Genomic DNA, 16,866 nt, shown 5'->3' on the forward strand with positions numbered 1-16,866 from the left:
AAAAGCAGCCTTCACTCTCCCCTGTCGGTACAGCTGCCTCAATCTTCCATGCTCCTCCATTGGTTCCACGCTCCACCTTCCCCTCCCGTCAGACCCCACCATCCGCAGCCCTCTGTCACCTCCACCTACCAGTCGCCATTTCTGCTCTCCTCCTCCTCCTCCTCCTCACCTGGATCCACCCATCACCTGCCAGCTCTTGTCCCACCTCTTTACACCAGCTGTCTCCCCCACTGTCAGTCCTGATGAAAGGTCCCCGACCCGAAACGTCGACTGTCCACTTCCCTCCACAGATGCTGCCTGACCCGATGAGTTGCCCCAGCATCTTGTGTGGCTCCAGATTCCAGCGTCTGTGGTCTCTTATTCCTCTCTCCTTTTGCAAGATGATTACCAACAGTTTTAATATAAAAAATATGATAAATACCGTGTCCAAGTACAGCAACAGTTTTTCCTTCTTGTACTCGTAGTTACTAATGTATTGCTCCACTCCGTTTTTCAACTGAAAACATAAAGAATGTTCTTCAGGGAAGTTGCTTTGAATATCATGAAGATGATCTCCTGCCTCCCTTCCATCCCGCTCCATTCCGAATCAAGTTTCCTCCCAACCAATTCACCTCCCCCCGCCTCACGAGTATAACATGAGGAACATACTGTGCATATTTTCAAACATATCGTGCAAAAGGAGCAAGGGAAAAATAGGGGGGTATGTGGGAGGGAAGGGTTAGATAGATCTTAGATCACAAGACAAAAGAGCAGAAGTAGGCCATTCGGTCCATCGAGTCTGCTCCGCCACTTCACCATGAGCTAAACTATTCTCCCATCTAGCCCCAATTCCCGGCCTTTTCCCCTTATCCCTTGATACCCTGACTAATTAGATACCTATTAATCTCCACCTTAAACACCCCCAATGATCGGGCCTCCACAGCTGTACATGGCAACAAATTCCATAAATCCACAACCCTCTGGCTGAAGAAAATTCTCCGCTTCTCCATTCTAAACGGGTACCCTCTAATTCTAAGACTGTGCCCTCTAGTCCTGGACTCACCCACCAAGGGAAACAGCTAAGCCATATCTACTCTGTCCAGTCCTTTCAACATTTGAAATGTTTCTAATGAGGTCCCCTCTCATTCTTCTTTGGTAGGATAAAATGTCGGCACAACATTGTAGGCCGAAGGGCCTGTACTGTGCTGTAGTGTTCTATGTTCTATGGTCTATGTTCTAGAACGTGATCCATTGGAGGCTGAATGGCTGCCGTCGTGGGTAAGTTGCTTGGACCATTGTCTGGAGATCAGGCCTGATGATATGAGTTCAAACCCTGGCTGGGGAACTTCATAAACTTCAATAAATTGGGAATAAAAAGCTAATTTCATACAGCATGGAATCAGGCCCTTCGGCCCACCAAGACTGTGCTGCCCATTTACACCAATCCCATTTTATTCTCCCCACGCTCCCCAATTTTTACCCCTCACCCACACACCAGGGGGCAACTTACCTGCCGGCCCGCACGTCTTGGGGATGTGGGAGGAAGCCAGGGCGCCCAGGGGGAAAACCCACCCAGTCACAGGCAGAACGCGCCAACTCTGCGCACACACAGACAGCGCCGGAGGTCGGGATCGAACCCGTGTCTCCGGAGCCGCGAGGCAGCGCCTCTACCCGCTGCGCCACCACCGAGCCACCCTCAGAGTGACCACAAGACCATTGGACGTTCGCCAGAAACCCTTCTGGCTCGCGGGCTTCCTGCAGAGGAGGGAATCTGCCCTCCTTACCCAGTCTGGTGACTCCACCAAATTGCCTTCTGAAATGGCCCCCAGCAAGCTCTTGAGTGTGGGGACGCCTGGGGATGGGGAATAAACGCTGGCCTCGCTGGTAATAATTTTATAAACAAAGAAGGGGTTTAATTTCACATAAAGTTGCAGAAGGGGGCAGATAGAATGTGGGTGGAAAGAGTGACAGGGTCCTGAGGTCTTTGCGCTTCACTCCACAAGGAACCTTTGCCTCCCAACACTGAACTCCCCGAGACACTACGCCCTCTAGAAATAAGATTCCCCACCTGATCGAGGTACCCTGTGTCGGGTTCCAGTCCACTGAGGAGGGTGATGTCCACCACCGCCATGCCAGTCACCGACAGGTCATTCTCGCTGTGACTGTCCCGACTTCATTGGGGAAGTTTGGAAAGAATAAGAGATAAGATTTCTTTATTAGTCACATGTACATCGAAACACACAGTGAAATGCATCTTTTTTGTAGAGTGTTCTGGGGGCAGCCCACAAGTGTCGCCACGCTTCCGGCGCCAACATAGCACGCCCACAACTCCCTAACCCGTACGTCTTTGGAATGTGGGAGGAAACCGGAGCACCCGGAGGAAACCCACGCAGACACGGGGAGAACGTACAAACTCCTTACAGACAGCAGCCGGAATTGAACCCAGGTCACTGGTGCTGTAATAGCGTTATGCTAACTGCTACACTACCGTATCTGCCAATAGGAAAGGGGAGGCAGTCAAACTGGTATCGGAACTGACCCAGCCACACCTGAGGCTACAGCAGAGGTCAGTGCGAAGTCTGCCGAGGTTGTGCAGGGATCAACATTCGAGTCGACATTAGAGATGACATCGCGGAAACAGGCCATTCGGCCCACCGAGTCCGTGCCGACCATCGATCACCCATTTACACCGATCCCATTTTATTCTCCCCACATTCCCATCAACTCCCCCAAGATTCTACCCCTGATCTACACACTAGGGGGCAATTCACAGCGGCCAGTTAACCCACCGACCCGCACGTTGTTCGGAGGTCGGAATTGAACCCGGGTCTCTGGGGCTGTGAGGCAGCAGCTGTACCCGCTGCGCCACTGGGCTGCTCTTGCAAATGGCTGCACATGAAACCATGTGTCCTCTGTTCATCCGTTGTGGCAGATGCCCCAGTCAGTGCCTTTGTCATACGGAATTACGTGCAACATGTCAGTCAGACGTTCGTCAGAACCAACCTATCTACACCGGCACAGACGCCCCAATCAATTCCACCCAGCGCAACCTCTTCTAACTGAGGGCAGTTCCGCAGAGCACCCTCCCACCAGAGTGAGACCCCTTTGGATTTAATTCCCACACAATTTACACAGACAGGAAAGGTTTATAGGGTTATGGGACCAATGCAGGCAAATGGGACTGGATCGGTCACATGAATCCAAGGCTTTGGGCATTGTTGGGAGAGGTTGGCCACGCTGGATTTTCATTCCTTGGGAGCGCTGGAGAATGAGGGGTGACCTCACAGAAGTTTATGAGGGGGAGGGATAAGGTGGACGGTCATAGTCTTTTCCCCAGGGTTGGGGAGTTCAGAACAGATAGGGTAAGAGGGGAGAGATGTAATCGAGACCTGAGAGGTAACCTCTCTACACCGAGGGTAGCGAGTACCTGGAACGAGCTGCCAGGGGAAGTGGTCGAGGCGGGTACAATGGCAACAGTTAAGAGGTATTTGGGCAGGTAGATGGAGGGAAGGGTCTTAGAGGGTGTTGGGCCGAACATGGGCATCTGGGACTAGCAGGGAGGATGCTGCGGCCGGCATGGGCCAGTTGGGCCGAAGGGCCTGTATCTGTGCTGTATTGGTCTATGACACTTGTTGTCTCCAAGCCTCTCTCAGATCTCGTGGCGCCACTTCCAAGGACATCTTGGACCTTTCTCCATCTTTAAGCTGGAAAGGACGCACAAGGACGTTACAGGGACCGGAGGGCTTGAGTTATAGGGAGAGGCTGGACGGACTGGGGCTGTTTTCCCTGGAGCAAAGGAGGCTGCGGGGTAGGTTTATAAAATCATGAGGGGCATAGATAAGGTGGATGACCACAGTCTTTTTCCCAGGGTAGGGGAGCTCAAAACTAGAGGGCACAGGTTTAAGGTGAGAGGGGAAAGTTTTAAAGGGGACCTGAGGGGCAACTTCTTCCACACAGAGGGAGGTGGGTGTATGCAGTGAGCTGCCAGGGGAAGTGGTAGAGGTGAGTACAATTACAGCGTTGAAAAGATATTTGGACAGATACATGGATATGGGCCAAATGTGGGCAAATGGGGTGAGCTCAGGTTGGTAATGGACGAGTTGGGCCGAAGGGCCTGTTTCCGTGCTGTATGACTCTGCAACATTCCCCCACTGAGCCCTGGGAATCTCTGGCCCATGACCATAAGACATAGGAGCAGAATTAGGCCATTTGGCCCTTCAAGTCTGCTCGGCCATTCGATCATGGCTGATTTATTTTTCCCTTTCAACCCCATTCTCCTGCCTTCTCCCCGTAACCTTTGACGCCCTCACTAATCAAGAACCTATCAACCTCTGCTTTAAATATACCCAATGACTTGGCCTCCACAGCCCTCTGTGGCAAAGAATTCCACAGGTTCACCACCTTCTGGCTGAAGAAATTCCTCTTCATCTCAGTTCCAGAGGGACGTCCTTCTATTCTGAGGCTGTGCCCTCTGGTCCTAGACTCTCCCACTACTGGAAACATCCTCTCCACGTTCACTCTATCCAGGCCTTTCAATATTCGGTAGGTTTCAATGAGATCCCCCCTTCATCCTTCTAAACTCCAGTGAGTACAGGCCCAGAGACATCAAGCGCTCCTCATACATTAACCCTTTCATTCCCGGGATCATCTTGTAAACCTCCTCTGGACCCTCTCCAATGCCAGCACATCTTTCCTTAGATACGGGGCCCAAAACTGCTCACAATACTCCAAATGTCATCTGACCAACGCCTTATAAAGCCTCAGCATTACATCCTTGCTTTTATATTCTAGTCCTCTTGAAATGAATGCTGACATTGCATTGCCTTCCTTACTACCGACTCAACCTGCAAGTTAACCTTTAGGGAATCCTTTACCAGGACTCCCAAGTCCCTTTGCACCTCCGATTTCTGAATTCATTCCCAGTTTAGAAAATAGTCTACACCTTTATTCCTTCTACCAAAGTGCATGACCGTACACTTCCCTACGCTGTATCCATCTGCCACTTCTTTGCCCATCCTCCCAACCTGTCCAAGTCCTTCTGCAGACTCCCTGCCCCTTCACTACCTGCCCCTCCACTTATCTTTGTATCATCTGCAAACTTGGCCACAAAGCCTTCAATTCCGTCATCCAGATCATTAACGTATAACGTGAAAAATAGCGGACCCAACACCGACCCCTGCGGAACACCACTAGTCACGAGCAGCCAACCAGAAAAGGCCTCCTTCATTCCCAGTCTTTGCCTTCTGCCAGTCAGCCAATCTTCTATCTGTGCTGGTACCTTTCCTGTAATACCATGGGCTCCTATCTTGTTCAGCAGCCTCATGTGCGGCACCTCGTCAAAGGCCTTCTGAAGATCCAAGTAAACAACATCCACTGACTCCCCTTTGTCTATCCTGCCTGTTACTTCCTCAAAGAATTCCACAGATTTGTCAGGCAAGATTTCTCCTTAAGGAAACCATGCTGACTTCCGCCTATTTTATCATGTGCTTCCAAGTACCCCGAAACCTCATCCTTAATAATGGACTCCAACATCTTACCAACAACAGACGTCAGGCTTCAGGATGCGGGGGTAGGGGGTGGAGAGAGAGAGAGGGCGGGGTGGGGGGAGAGAGGGGGGGGGAGAGAGAAGGGGGGAGAGAGAAGGGGGGAGAGAGAGGGGGGGAGAGAGAGGGGGGGAGAGAGAAGGGGAGAGAGAAGGGGAGAGAGAAGGGGAGAGAGAGAAGGGGGGAGAGAGAAGGGGGGAGAGAGAAGGGGGGAGAGAGAAGGGGGGAGAGAGAAGGGGGGAGAGAGAAGGGGGGAGAGAGAAGGGGGGGAGAGAGAAGGGGGGAGAGAGAAGGGGGAGAGAGAAGGGGGAGAGAGAAGGGGGAGAGAGAAGGGGGAGAGAGAAGGGGGGAGAGAGAAGGGGGGAGAGAGAAGGGGGGAGAGAGAAGGGGGGAGAGAGAAGGGGGAGAGAGAAGGGAGGAGAGAGAAGGGGGGAGAGAGAAGGGGGGAGAGAGAAGGGGGGAGAGAGAAGGTGCAGTGGTGATGGACTGGGGGTCTGGGGTAAATTTTTCTAATGCAGCAAAGGCAGCAGCTCATTTGTGCACAGCAAGCTCCCACAAACAGCAAAGGAAGGATAACCAGACAGACTGTTTCAGACACATTGGCCAGTACACCGAGGACAACTGTCCCACTTGAACCATTGAATCATTACAGCGGACACCTTACAAGCACCTGGATCAGAGAGTCAGAGAGCTTGGGAGCAGCCCATTCGGCCCATCTTGTCCCTACTGAGCATCGTACCCACCCACACCCGGCATAGGATTCGGAATCTGTCTCAAACATTGAACCGATCACGGACATCAAAGAAAAATGCAGGTGCTGGAAATCTTAAATTAAAAAAAAACACAGAAAATGCTGGGAATACAGCAGGGCAGGCAGCGTCTGTGGAGGGAAGAGAAGAGTTAATGTTTCTGGTCGCCCCCTTACGGGAAGGATGTGGAGGCTTTGGGAAAGGTGCAGAAGAGGTTCACCAGGATGCTGCCTGGATCAGAGGGTATGAGCTACAAGGAGAGGTGAGACAGACTTGGGTCGCTCTCCCTATTGTGTCGGAGGCTGAGGGGAGACTTGGAGGTTTTTCAAATAACGAGAGGCATAGGCAGGATGGACAGTCAGAATTTGTTCCCCAGGGTAGAAATGTCAAACACCAGAGGACATGCTTTTAAGGATGGGGAGGGGGGGTAGGTTTAAAGGGGACATGAGGGGCAAGATTTTTTACACAAAGAGTGGTGGGTGCCTGGAATGGGTAGTAGTGGAGGCAGGCAGTTTGGTGGAGTTTAAGAGGCTTTGAGATAAACACATGAACATGAAGGGAACGGAGGGATGTGGATGATACACAGGAGGAGGACATTTAGTATAAATTGCCATCAAGATCGGCACAACGTCGTGGGCCGAATGGCCTGTCCTGTGCTTGTACTGTTCTACGTCAAAGCTGGAAACACTCGGCAGGTCAGGCAGCATCTGTGGAGGGAGAAACAGTTAAACGTTGCAGTTCTGAGACCCTTCACCAGAACTGAGAAAAGAGAGAGACAGCGAGTTCGTCCAAGGAGTGGAGAAGGTGGGGGCAGGGCAATGGGTGGGACAGGGGGCAAAATCTTGTGGGCATTAAGAGGACAGATAAGCTCCTTTGTCTGTGTGACACGTTGCTAACCTTCCAACGTCCAGACAATGCTGCTTCGTCGGTTCTACAGGGTCATGCCCAGAAGGTATAAATGCAAACAAATTTGAAGAGAAGGATGACAGGAAAAAAATGCCTCCTCCAGATACAGACAGGATGGAAGAGGGAACATCTAAAGTTGGAGAATTGGATATCCCCAAGGCTGCATTGTGCCAAGACGGAAGATGAGGTGTTGTTCTTCAGTGAGGACAGGCAGCAACACCTCCAGCACGATTATTCTCAACACTGGTGCCCCACAAGGCTGCGTCCACAGCCCTCTACTCCCTGTTTGTAAACTCACGACTGTGTGGCCAGATTCTGCTCTAACTCCATCTGCAAATTTGCAGATGATACCACAGTAGTAGGCTGTATCTCAAATAACGAGCTTAGTGACATGGTTTCATGACAACAACCTTTCCCAAAACAAAAGAGCTGGTCATTGAGTTCAGGAAAGGGGGCGGTGTACATGCACCTGTCTACATCAACGGTCCTGAGGCCAAGAGGGTTGAGAGCTTCAAGTTCCTTGGAGTGAACATCACCAATAGCCCGTCCTGGTCCAACCACATGGACACCATGGCCAAGAAAGCTCACCAGCGCCTCTATTTCCTCAGGAGGCTAAAGAAATTTGGCATGTCCCCTTTGACACTCACCAACTTTTATCGATGCACCACAGAAAGCATCCTATCTGGATGTATCACAGCTTGGTATGGCAACTGGTCTGCCCAGGACCGCAAGAAACTGCAGGGAGTTGTGGACACAGCCCAGTGCATCATGGAAACCAGCCTCCCCTCCATGGACTCTGTCTATACCTCTCGCTGCTTTGGTGAAGCAGCCAGTATAATCAAAGACCCCACCCACCCGGGTCATTCTCTCTTCTCCCCTCTCCCATCAGGCAGAAGATACAGGAGCCTTGAGGGCACATACCACCAGGCTCAAGGACAGATTCTATCCCACTGTGATAAGACTATTGAATGGTTCCCTTATACGATGAGATGGACTCTTGACCTCACAATCTACCTTGTTATGACCTTGCACCTTATTGTCTACCTGCAATGCACTTCCCTGTAGCTGTGACACTTTACTCTGTATTGTGTTGTTGTTTTTACTCTGTGCTATCTCAATGCACTCTGGACTACCTCAGCGCACTGTGAAAAGAATTGATCTGTACAAACTATATGCAAGACAGGTTTTTTACTGTATCTCGGTACAAGTGACAATAATAAACCAATACCAATACCAAAGAGACAGCTGTATGAGAGGCAAGTTGTTTAACCATGGTTACAGGATGAACCATCCCCACACATAATCTCACCTTGAGCAGACCTCATAGAGAACCATCTGGGGATCTGAGGAATCTCTCTTCCTCCTTAGTTCGGACTTGGCTGGAAGAGACACATCCTTGTTAGCATTCTTTTCCCCTCACTGAGCACTGATCCCGCTCCGTGGTGTGAAAAGGTGTGGTGTTCTGCAGGACCGGCAACTCGCCTGTCGGGAACGCCAGGATAAATAGTGGGGACAGGGCACCTCTTCCCTGACCAGCCTTCATTCCCAGTGTCTCTGAAGCCGTCCACAGGGCGGGAATTTCGTCCGCCGGTGGAAGACCGCACCTGACGTTTTCTCAGTGGCTACCGCTTGGCACAGTTTTCCGAGAACTGAAGGCCATGGGCTGAGGCCACTCTGCCCATTAGTGCCTGTACTGGCTCACTGAAAGGGCTCTCCAAACAGCCCTTGTCCCTCTGGCTCCTGAAAACGTCTCCCCTTCATTGCCTATCCAAATCCCCTTTGAAGTGGGGATCTGCTTCCACCGCCCTTTCAGAAATGGTATCTCAGATCACCACAAGTGACTGGTATAAAACCTACATATATCCTTACACAAAAGGAGGTAATTTGGCCCATTGAGTCCATACTAGCTCCTATCAGTCCCATTTCAACCCTCGTTATTCCCTCCCCATACCCCCGAAATGTATTCTCTCTCAATTCCAATTCTTTTTGCCACCTGCCTGCACCAAGGGGCAACTTACAGTTGTCAAGCTGGTCGCCCCATTACAGGAAGGATGCGGAGGCTTTGGAGAGGGTGCAGAAGGGGTTCACCAGGATGCTGCCTGAATTAGAGGACACATGCTATAAGGTGAGGTTGGACAAACTTGGGTTGTTCTCTCTGGAGTGTCAGAGGCTGAGGGGAGGCCTGATAGAAGTTTATAAAATGATGAGAGGCATAGACAGAGTGGACAGCCGGTATCTTTTTCCTAGGGTTGAAATGTCCAATATTAGAGCACGTGCATTTAAGGTGAGAGGGGTTAAGTTCAAAAGAGACGTGCGGGGGAAGTTTTGTTTTACACAGGGAGTGGTGGGTACCTGGAACGGGCTGCCAGGGGAGGAGGAATTGGAGGCAGATACAATAGCAATATTTGAGAGGTGCTTAGACAGGCACATGAATATGCAGGGTATGGAGGGATATGGATTATGTGCAGGCAGAAGGGATTTAGTTTAATTTGGCATCATGGTCGGCATAGACCTGGTGGGCTGAAGGGCCTGTTCCTGTGCTGTTCTGTTCTATGTTCTATGTAAGGATTCCAAAAGATACAGGAGCCTGAGGGCACGTACCACCAGGCTCAAGGACAGCTTCTACCCCACTGTGATAAGACTATTGAATGGTTCCCTTATACGATGAGATAGACTCTTGACCTCATGATCTACCTTGCTGTGACCTTGCACCTTATTGCACTGCACTTTCTCTGTAGCTGTGACACTTTACTCTGTACTGTTTTTACCTGTACTATATCAATGCACTCTGTACTAACTCAGTGTAACTGCACTGTGTAATGAATTGACCTGTACGATCGGTATGCAAGACAAGTTTTTCACTGTACCTCGATACAAGTGACAATAATAAACCAATACCAATACCCCTTCCTCTTTTTCTTTCATTCAAGGGATGTGGGCTTCGTCTGCTGAGCCAGCATTTAATTGCCCCTCCCTAGTCGCCCTCTGAGAAGGTGGCGGTGAGCTGCCTTCTTGAACCGCTGCGATCCTTGAGGTGTGGGTCCACTCTTAGAAAGACACATGAATGATAGAGAAATGGTGTGGGGGGGCTATGTGGGAGGGGAGAGTCCGAGAGATCTCAGAACAGGATAAAATGTCGGCACAACATTGTGGGCCGAAGGGCCTGTACTGTGCTGTAGTGTTCTGTGTTCTACTCGCAATGTTGTTATGGAGGGAGTTCCAGGACTTTGACCCAGCGACGGTGAAGGAACGGCGATATATTTCCGAGTCGGGATGGGGTGTGGCTCGGAGGGAAACTTCCAGGGGGGTGGTGTTCCCCAGGCTTCTGCTGCCTGCCTTGGTAGAGGTGGTGGGTTTGGAAGGTGCTGTTTGAGGAGACTTGGTGAGTTGCTGCAGTGCGTCCTGTAGATGGTACAAACTGCTGCTACTCTGCGTCGGTGGAGAGAGTGAACAGTTGTGGATGGGGGGGCCTATCAAGCAGGCTGCTATGTCCTGTGTGGTGTTGAGTTTCTCAAATGTTGTTGAAGCTGCATTCACCCAGGCAAGTGGGGAGCGTTCCCTCACACTCCTGACTTGATCCTTGTTGACGGTGGACAGGTTTTGGGGGGTTGTGCAACTCAGGATTCCCAGCCTCTGACCTGCTTTTGTAGCCACACTGTGGATATGGCTCCTCCCGTTGCGTTTCTGGTCAGTGGTAACCCCCAGGATACTGACGTTGGGCGATTCAGTGATGGTGATGCCATTGGATGTCAGGGGGTGATCGCTGGGTTTAAGGTGGAAAGTTGCCTCTATACTAATTGGTAACAGCGAATGGGATAGGAATCCATGGATTTTGGGGTGAAGTTGGCACAAGGCTGATTTGCAAAGTTCATGGAGCTCTCTGGGTCTGGGATACAGACCTTTGCATCACTACTTACTGTACTTCACATCGCTTTTGATGGCCACTGAGAGGTGAAGTTTGTCACAGCTGTTGGAGGTCTCTTCCATCAGATGGTACACTTTGCGTAACTGTAAGTTTTATGAACAAGTTCCCATCAGACTTAATGCTGTACGCAGGATAACAATTCAACTCAAACAGACCTGACAGAAGTTTATAAAGTTATGAGAGCCATAGATAGAGCAGACAGCCAGTATCTTTTTTCCCCCAGGATCGAAATATCCAATACTAGAGGGCTTGCATTTAAGGTGAGAGGGGGAAAGTTCTAAGGAGATGTGCGGGGCAAGTTTTTTGTCACCACAGAGAGCGGTGGGCGTCTGGAATGTGCTGCCAGGGGTGGTGGTGGAGGCAGATACGATAGAGGCATTTAAGAGGCTCTGGATAGGCACATGGATGTGCAGAGAATGGAGGGATAGGGGCATTGTGGAGACAGAAGGGATTTGTTTAGTTCGGCACTTAGTTACTAGTTTAATTAGTTCAGCACAACATTGTGGGCTGAAGGGCCTGTTTCTGTGCTGTACTGTTCAATGTTGTGTGTTCATTCCTGGTTGGTTGGCCAGTTTCTTCAGGGTTTCGAAAGCAGTGAGGATAAAAACTACCTGGATTATTTGGATTGTAGATGTCACTCATAATCAAGATCCTTCACAACCTTGGGACATTGAGTTATAGGGTCGTACAGCACGGAAACAGGCCCTTCGGCCCACCGAGTCTGTGCCGACTTTTTTGCCCAACTACTCTAATTCTATTTGCCTGCATTAGGACTGTGCCCTTCTGTGCCTTGACTGTCTAACTGTCCATCTAAATGCCTCTTGACTGTACCGGATCCCACCACCTCCTCTGGCACCACCTTCAGACGTCAACCACTCTCTGTGTGAAACACAGATCCCCCTGAAAACTCCGTCCTCTCACCTTAAACCCAGGCCCTCTTGCTTTTGATATCTCTGCCATGGGAAAAAAGATTTTGACTATCTATGCCTGCAATGCGTTGCCTGATAGGGTGGTGGAGGCAAATTCACTGGGGGCTTTTAAGAGGGGCTTGGATGGGCACATGAATGAGAGGAAAATGGTGGGATATGGGCATTCTGTAGGTAGGAGGGATTAGCTATGTTGGCGCAACATTGTGGGCCAAAGGGCCTGTTCTGTGCTGTAGTGTTCTATGTTCTATGCTAACTACACCTCTCCTAATCTTATATACCTCTACTGGGTCATCCCTCGGCCTCCTTTGCTCCAGGGAAAACAGTCCCAGCCTGTCCAATCTCTCCCCATAATTAAAGTCCTCCGATGTAGGTGACGTCCTGGTGAACCTCCCCTGCACCCTCTCCCGTGTAGTCACATCCTTCCTGCAGTGTGGTGACCAGAAATGCATGCAATGCTCCAAGTGCAGTCTAACTAGTGTTTTGCGAAGTTGCAACATAATGTCCCAATTTTTATATTCTTTGCCCCAACCAATGAAGGCAAGCATGCCACACGCCTTCTTCACCACCCTACCAATCTGTGCTGCCGGTTTCAGGGAACTATGGACTTATACCCCTCGGTCACATCCAGTCCAAGAGCTACCTCCACTGAAAATGCAGTGCTCATGTGATCGACCTGAGTTTGTTTCTCTCTGCACAGATGCTGCCTGACCCAATGAGTGTTTTCACTGTTTTCTGGTTTTATTTTAGATCTTCAATTGTTTTGATTCCCACTCACTGTGTGTTTGAGAAGTTAGCAGGAAAGTATTAAAGTGTGTCTGTCTAGGGCACTGTTGGAATCCACTGACATTAAACATTAACAACTTCTGAATGAGAAACACATTTCAATGAAACCATCTGACCATCTGTGGCATCACAGTGGCGCAGCGGGTAGGGCCGCTGCCTCTCAGCGCCGAAGACCCGGGTTCGATCCCGACCTCCAGCACTGTCCGTGTGTGGAGTGGGTTTTCCCCCCGGGCGCTCCGGTTTCCTCCCACATCCCAGAGACGTGCAGGTCGGTGGGTTGATTGACCCCAGTGTGTGGTTGAGGGGGAGAATCGGGGTGGGGGGGGGGACACGAGAGAGTTGACGGGAACATGGGGAGGATAAAAATGGGTGCTTGGTGGTCAGCACAGACTCAGTGGGCCGAAGGGCCTACTTCCGTGCTGTGTGACTCTCCAGAGCTGGCGAACTTAGGAATTAACATCAACTGAGCAGCAGTTTTGAAACGTAAATTTTTACTGAAGCAATAATTGGTCAGAATAAATACTCACATTTAGCTTCCCCTTTCCGTGGCCCGTGACTTCGACTGAAACCTTACTTCCAAGAGGGAACTATGGAGAGAAAACTATACTATAATCAACCATCTCTTGACACAGAGTACAAGCAAGCCTTTCCTCCAGTGATTAGTCAAAAGGATCAAGGAAGTAGCTGAAGTGCGGCAATGGAAGCTGCTTGGTTTATGAAACAGCGTTATCCAGCCAACAGGCCATTCGTCCCATTGAGGCTGTCCTACCTTTTTGAATAAAGCTGTCAAATTAGTCCCACAGCCTCGAGCTCTTTCTGAGAGCACCGAATTGAAGCTGCACATTCGCAAGTACCAATCCCACTCTCTTTCAAAGATTCTGGTTGAACCTGTTCCTGCCACTCTTTCATGCAGTGTTCAATTGACACTGCAAGGACTTTTTGGTCTCTGGGCATTGTCTCTGGTTTAGAACATAGAACAGAACAGGAACAGGACCTTCAGCCCATAATGTTGTGCTGAACTAATTAAACTGGTAATTAAACACCTATCTAGACTACTCTCTTCTGCCTACACACAATGTCCACATCCCTCCATTCTCTGCACATTCGTGTGCCTATCTAAGAACCTCTTAAATGCATCCATCGAATTCTCCTCCACCACCACCCCAGGCAGCGCAGGGTACTTCTGCTAATTTCCTTAGATCTGGTTTACTGGAAACAGTCCGTCCTTGTTTACTCACTGAACTACCTGATGCAATGATTGGGAGAACTAGTTGCCCAGTTCTTATCGCTTATCACACAAAGTCAAGGTCAGTGCTGTGCTCGGTACGACATGGAGTCTACTGAACCGGAGGTCACTTCCCAAGCCCACCTCAGCCAATCAGAACCAAACAACATTGCAGGTGACTTGAGTGCATGCAGAAAGCATGCCAGCAGCTCTACTTCGTGAGGAGATTCGGTACGTCACCGAAGAGACTTGCAAATTTCTAGAGATGTACAGTGGAGAGTATTCTGACTGGTTGCATCCCAGCTTGGTATGGAGGCTTCAATGCACAGGATCGCAAGAGGCTGCAGAGGGTTACAGACTCAGCCAGCTCCATCACAGGCACAACCCTCCCCGCCATCGAGGACATCTTCAAGAGGCGGTGCCTCAAGAAGGTGGCGCCTGAAGAAGGTGGCATCCATCATTAAGGATCCTCGCCACCCGGGACGTACCCACTTCTCGTTACTACCATCGGGGAGAAGGTCCAGGAGCCTGAAGACCCACACCCAATAATTCAGGAACAGCTTCTTCCCCTCCGCCATCAGATTTCTGAACAGTCCATGAAACTACCTCATTATTCCTTCCTTTTGCACCTATTTATTTATTTTTGTAATTTATAGTAATTTTCTGTCTTTGCACTGCACTGCTGCCGCAGAACAACAAATTTCATGTCACCTAAGTCAGTGGTAATAAATCTGATTCCATACCACACCTTAAGGACTCAGTGCTTCAAGAAGGCAGCTCACAACCCCCTTCTCAGGGGCAACTGGGGAGGGGCAATTAAATGCTGGCTCAATCTGTGAAGCCCACATCCCTTGAATGAATAAAAAACAACCAGACCATGGACATATTTTCCATACCACCTCTACCTGTGGACGATAGCTTCGGCTATCATTAGTTCCACACGATAGATGTTACAAGGACAGAGCTAAATTGTCCAAAATATTCCACCATTATCTCTGTGAATCAATCTGGAATAAGAGGCCAGCACCGTGGCACAGGGGGTAGGGCCGCTGCCTCACAGCCCCAGGGACCCGGGTTCGATCCCGACCTCCGACGCTGTGTGTGTGTGGAGTTTGCACGTTCTCCCTGTAACCCCGTGGCTTTCCCCCCGGCTGCTCCGGTTTCCTCCCACATCCCAACGATGTGCGGGCTGGTGGGTTAATTGAATTGGCCGCCGTAAGTTGCCCCCTGGTGTGTGGGTGGGAGTCATTGGGAGTGCTGGGGGAGAGTAGATCACAGGGAAATAAGTGGGAGAATGGGATTGATCCATGGGATGGGAATGGGCCATCGAGAAATCATCACAAGTACTGAGCAGGGAAGGATTGAGCCAAGGAATCCATGCACGGTCTGACCCTGTCTGTAGTCAGATCCCACTAGGCACGTCACATTAACCTTGCCAGAAGAGAAGGCAAGTGTAGAGTGGGCAATCAGATGAGCAGCATGGTTTCTGACCTCAAACTCACCTTCAGTTCTTTCTGGGTCAGGGCATTACTTCGTCGCAGTTCGATCTTGGTCTTGGAGCTCTTTCCAAGGACTTTGAATTGAAGCTGGATATTGACATCTTCCTCTCGCTCAAACAGAACGAGGTGGTAGTTTGATAGAGCTTCCAGAGCAATCACTGTGTCCTGCCAAGGGGACAATGTCTGCCATTAGATTTGTGGAAATACTCCGGACGTTTTAAAGGCAGGACTGGTGAAAGTCTTCAGTCTGCACAGATCTGTTCAACACTTTAGAATTCAAACTGGAGCAAGTTATCATTGAAAAGGAGGAGGTATTAGATGGGTCGGATTCTGTTCTAACTCCATCTACGAATTCGCAGATGACACTACCGTAGTGGGCCGGATCTTAAACAGCGACGAGACAAGAGAACCAAACTAATTAAAGTAGTAATTAAACGCCTAACTAAACTAATCCCTTCTGCCTGCACAATGTCGACATCCCTCCGTTCTCTGCACATCCATGTGCCTATCTAAGAGCCTCTTAAACCCCTCTATTGTATCTGCCTCCACCACCACCCCTGGCAGCCCATTCCAGGCACCCACCGCTCTCTGTGTAAAAAACTTGCCCCACACATCTCCTTTAAACTTTTCCCCTCTCACCTTAAACCTATAGAACATAGAACAGTACAACACAATACAGGCCCTTCAGCCCACAATGTTGTGCTGACCTTTAAACCTCGCCTAAGACTATCTAACCCCTTCCTCCCACATATCCCTCTATTCTAAATTCCTCCATATGCTTATCTAGCAATCTCTTGAATTTGACCAATGTACCTGCCTCCACCACCACCCCAGGCAGCGCATTCCATGCCCCAACCACTCTCTTGGTAAAAAAAACCTTCCTCTGATATCTCCTTTGAACTTCCCACCCATTACTTTAAAGCCATGTCCTCTTGTATTGAGCATTGGTGCCCTGGGAAAGAGGCACTGGCTGTCCACTCCATCTATTCCTCTTAATGTTTTGTACACCTCTATCATGGCTCCTCTCATCCTCCTTCTCCTCAAAGAGTAAAGCCCTAGGTCCCTTAGTCTCTCATCATAATACATCCTCTCTAAACCAGGCAGCATCCTGGTAAATCTCCTCTGCACCCTTTCCAACGCTTCCACATCCTTCCTATAATGAGGCGACCAGAACCGGACACAGTACTCTAAGTGTGGTCTAACCAGAGTTTTATAGAGCTGCATCATTACCTCGTGACTCTTAAACTCGATCCCCTGACTTATGAAAGCTACGCCTTCTAGTATATGACACATCCACCCTGGGGTAAAGACTCTGATTATTTACCCTA

The 16,866-nt window shown here is 49.9% G+C and overlaps 1 protein-coding gene across 2 annotated transcripts in view; it reads right to left on the reverse strand.

Moving 5' to 3' along the window:
- Positions 1-16,866, reverse strand: part of LOC127586082 (complement C4-like) — a 108,513-nt gene that overhangs the window by 19,058 nt on the left and 72,589 nt on the right. For both annotated transcript variants that reach the window (XM_052043889.1, XM_052043888.1), the window contains 6 exons: positions 15,542-15,703; positions 13,342-13,401; positions 11,095-11,185; positions 8,487-8,556; positions 2,048-2,150; positions 422-496 (listed from right to left, as the gene is read on the reverse strand). In XM_052043889.1, coding sequence (XP_051899849.1) covers positions 422-496; positions 2,048-2,150; positions 8,487-8,556; positions 11,095-11,185; positions 13,342-13,401; positions 15,542-15,703 — 561 coding nt within the window. The remainder of the gene's footprint in view (positions 1-421; positions 497-2,047; positions 2,151-8,486; positions 8,557-11,094; positions 11,186-13,341; positions 13,402-15,541; positions 15,704-16,866) is intronic.

Source organism: Pristis pectinata, chromosome 34 (assembly GCF_009764475.1).
Source record: "Pristis pectinata isolate sPriPec2 chromosome 34, sPriPec2.1.pri, whole genome shotgun sequence".
Classification (NCBI taxonomy): Eukaryota; Metazoa; Chordata; class Chondrichthyes; order Rhinopristiformes; family Pristidae; genus Pristis; species Pristis pectinata.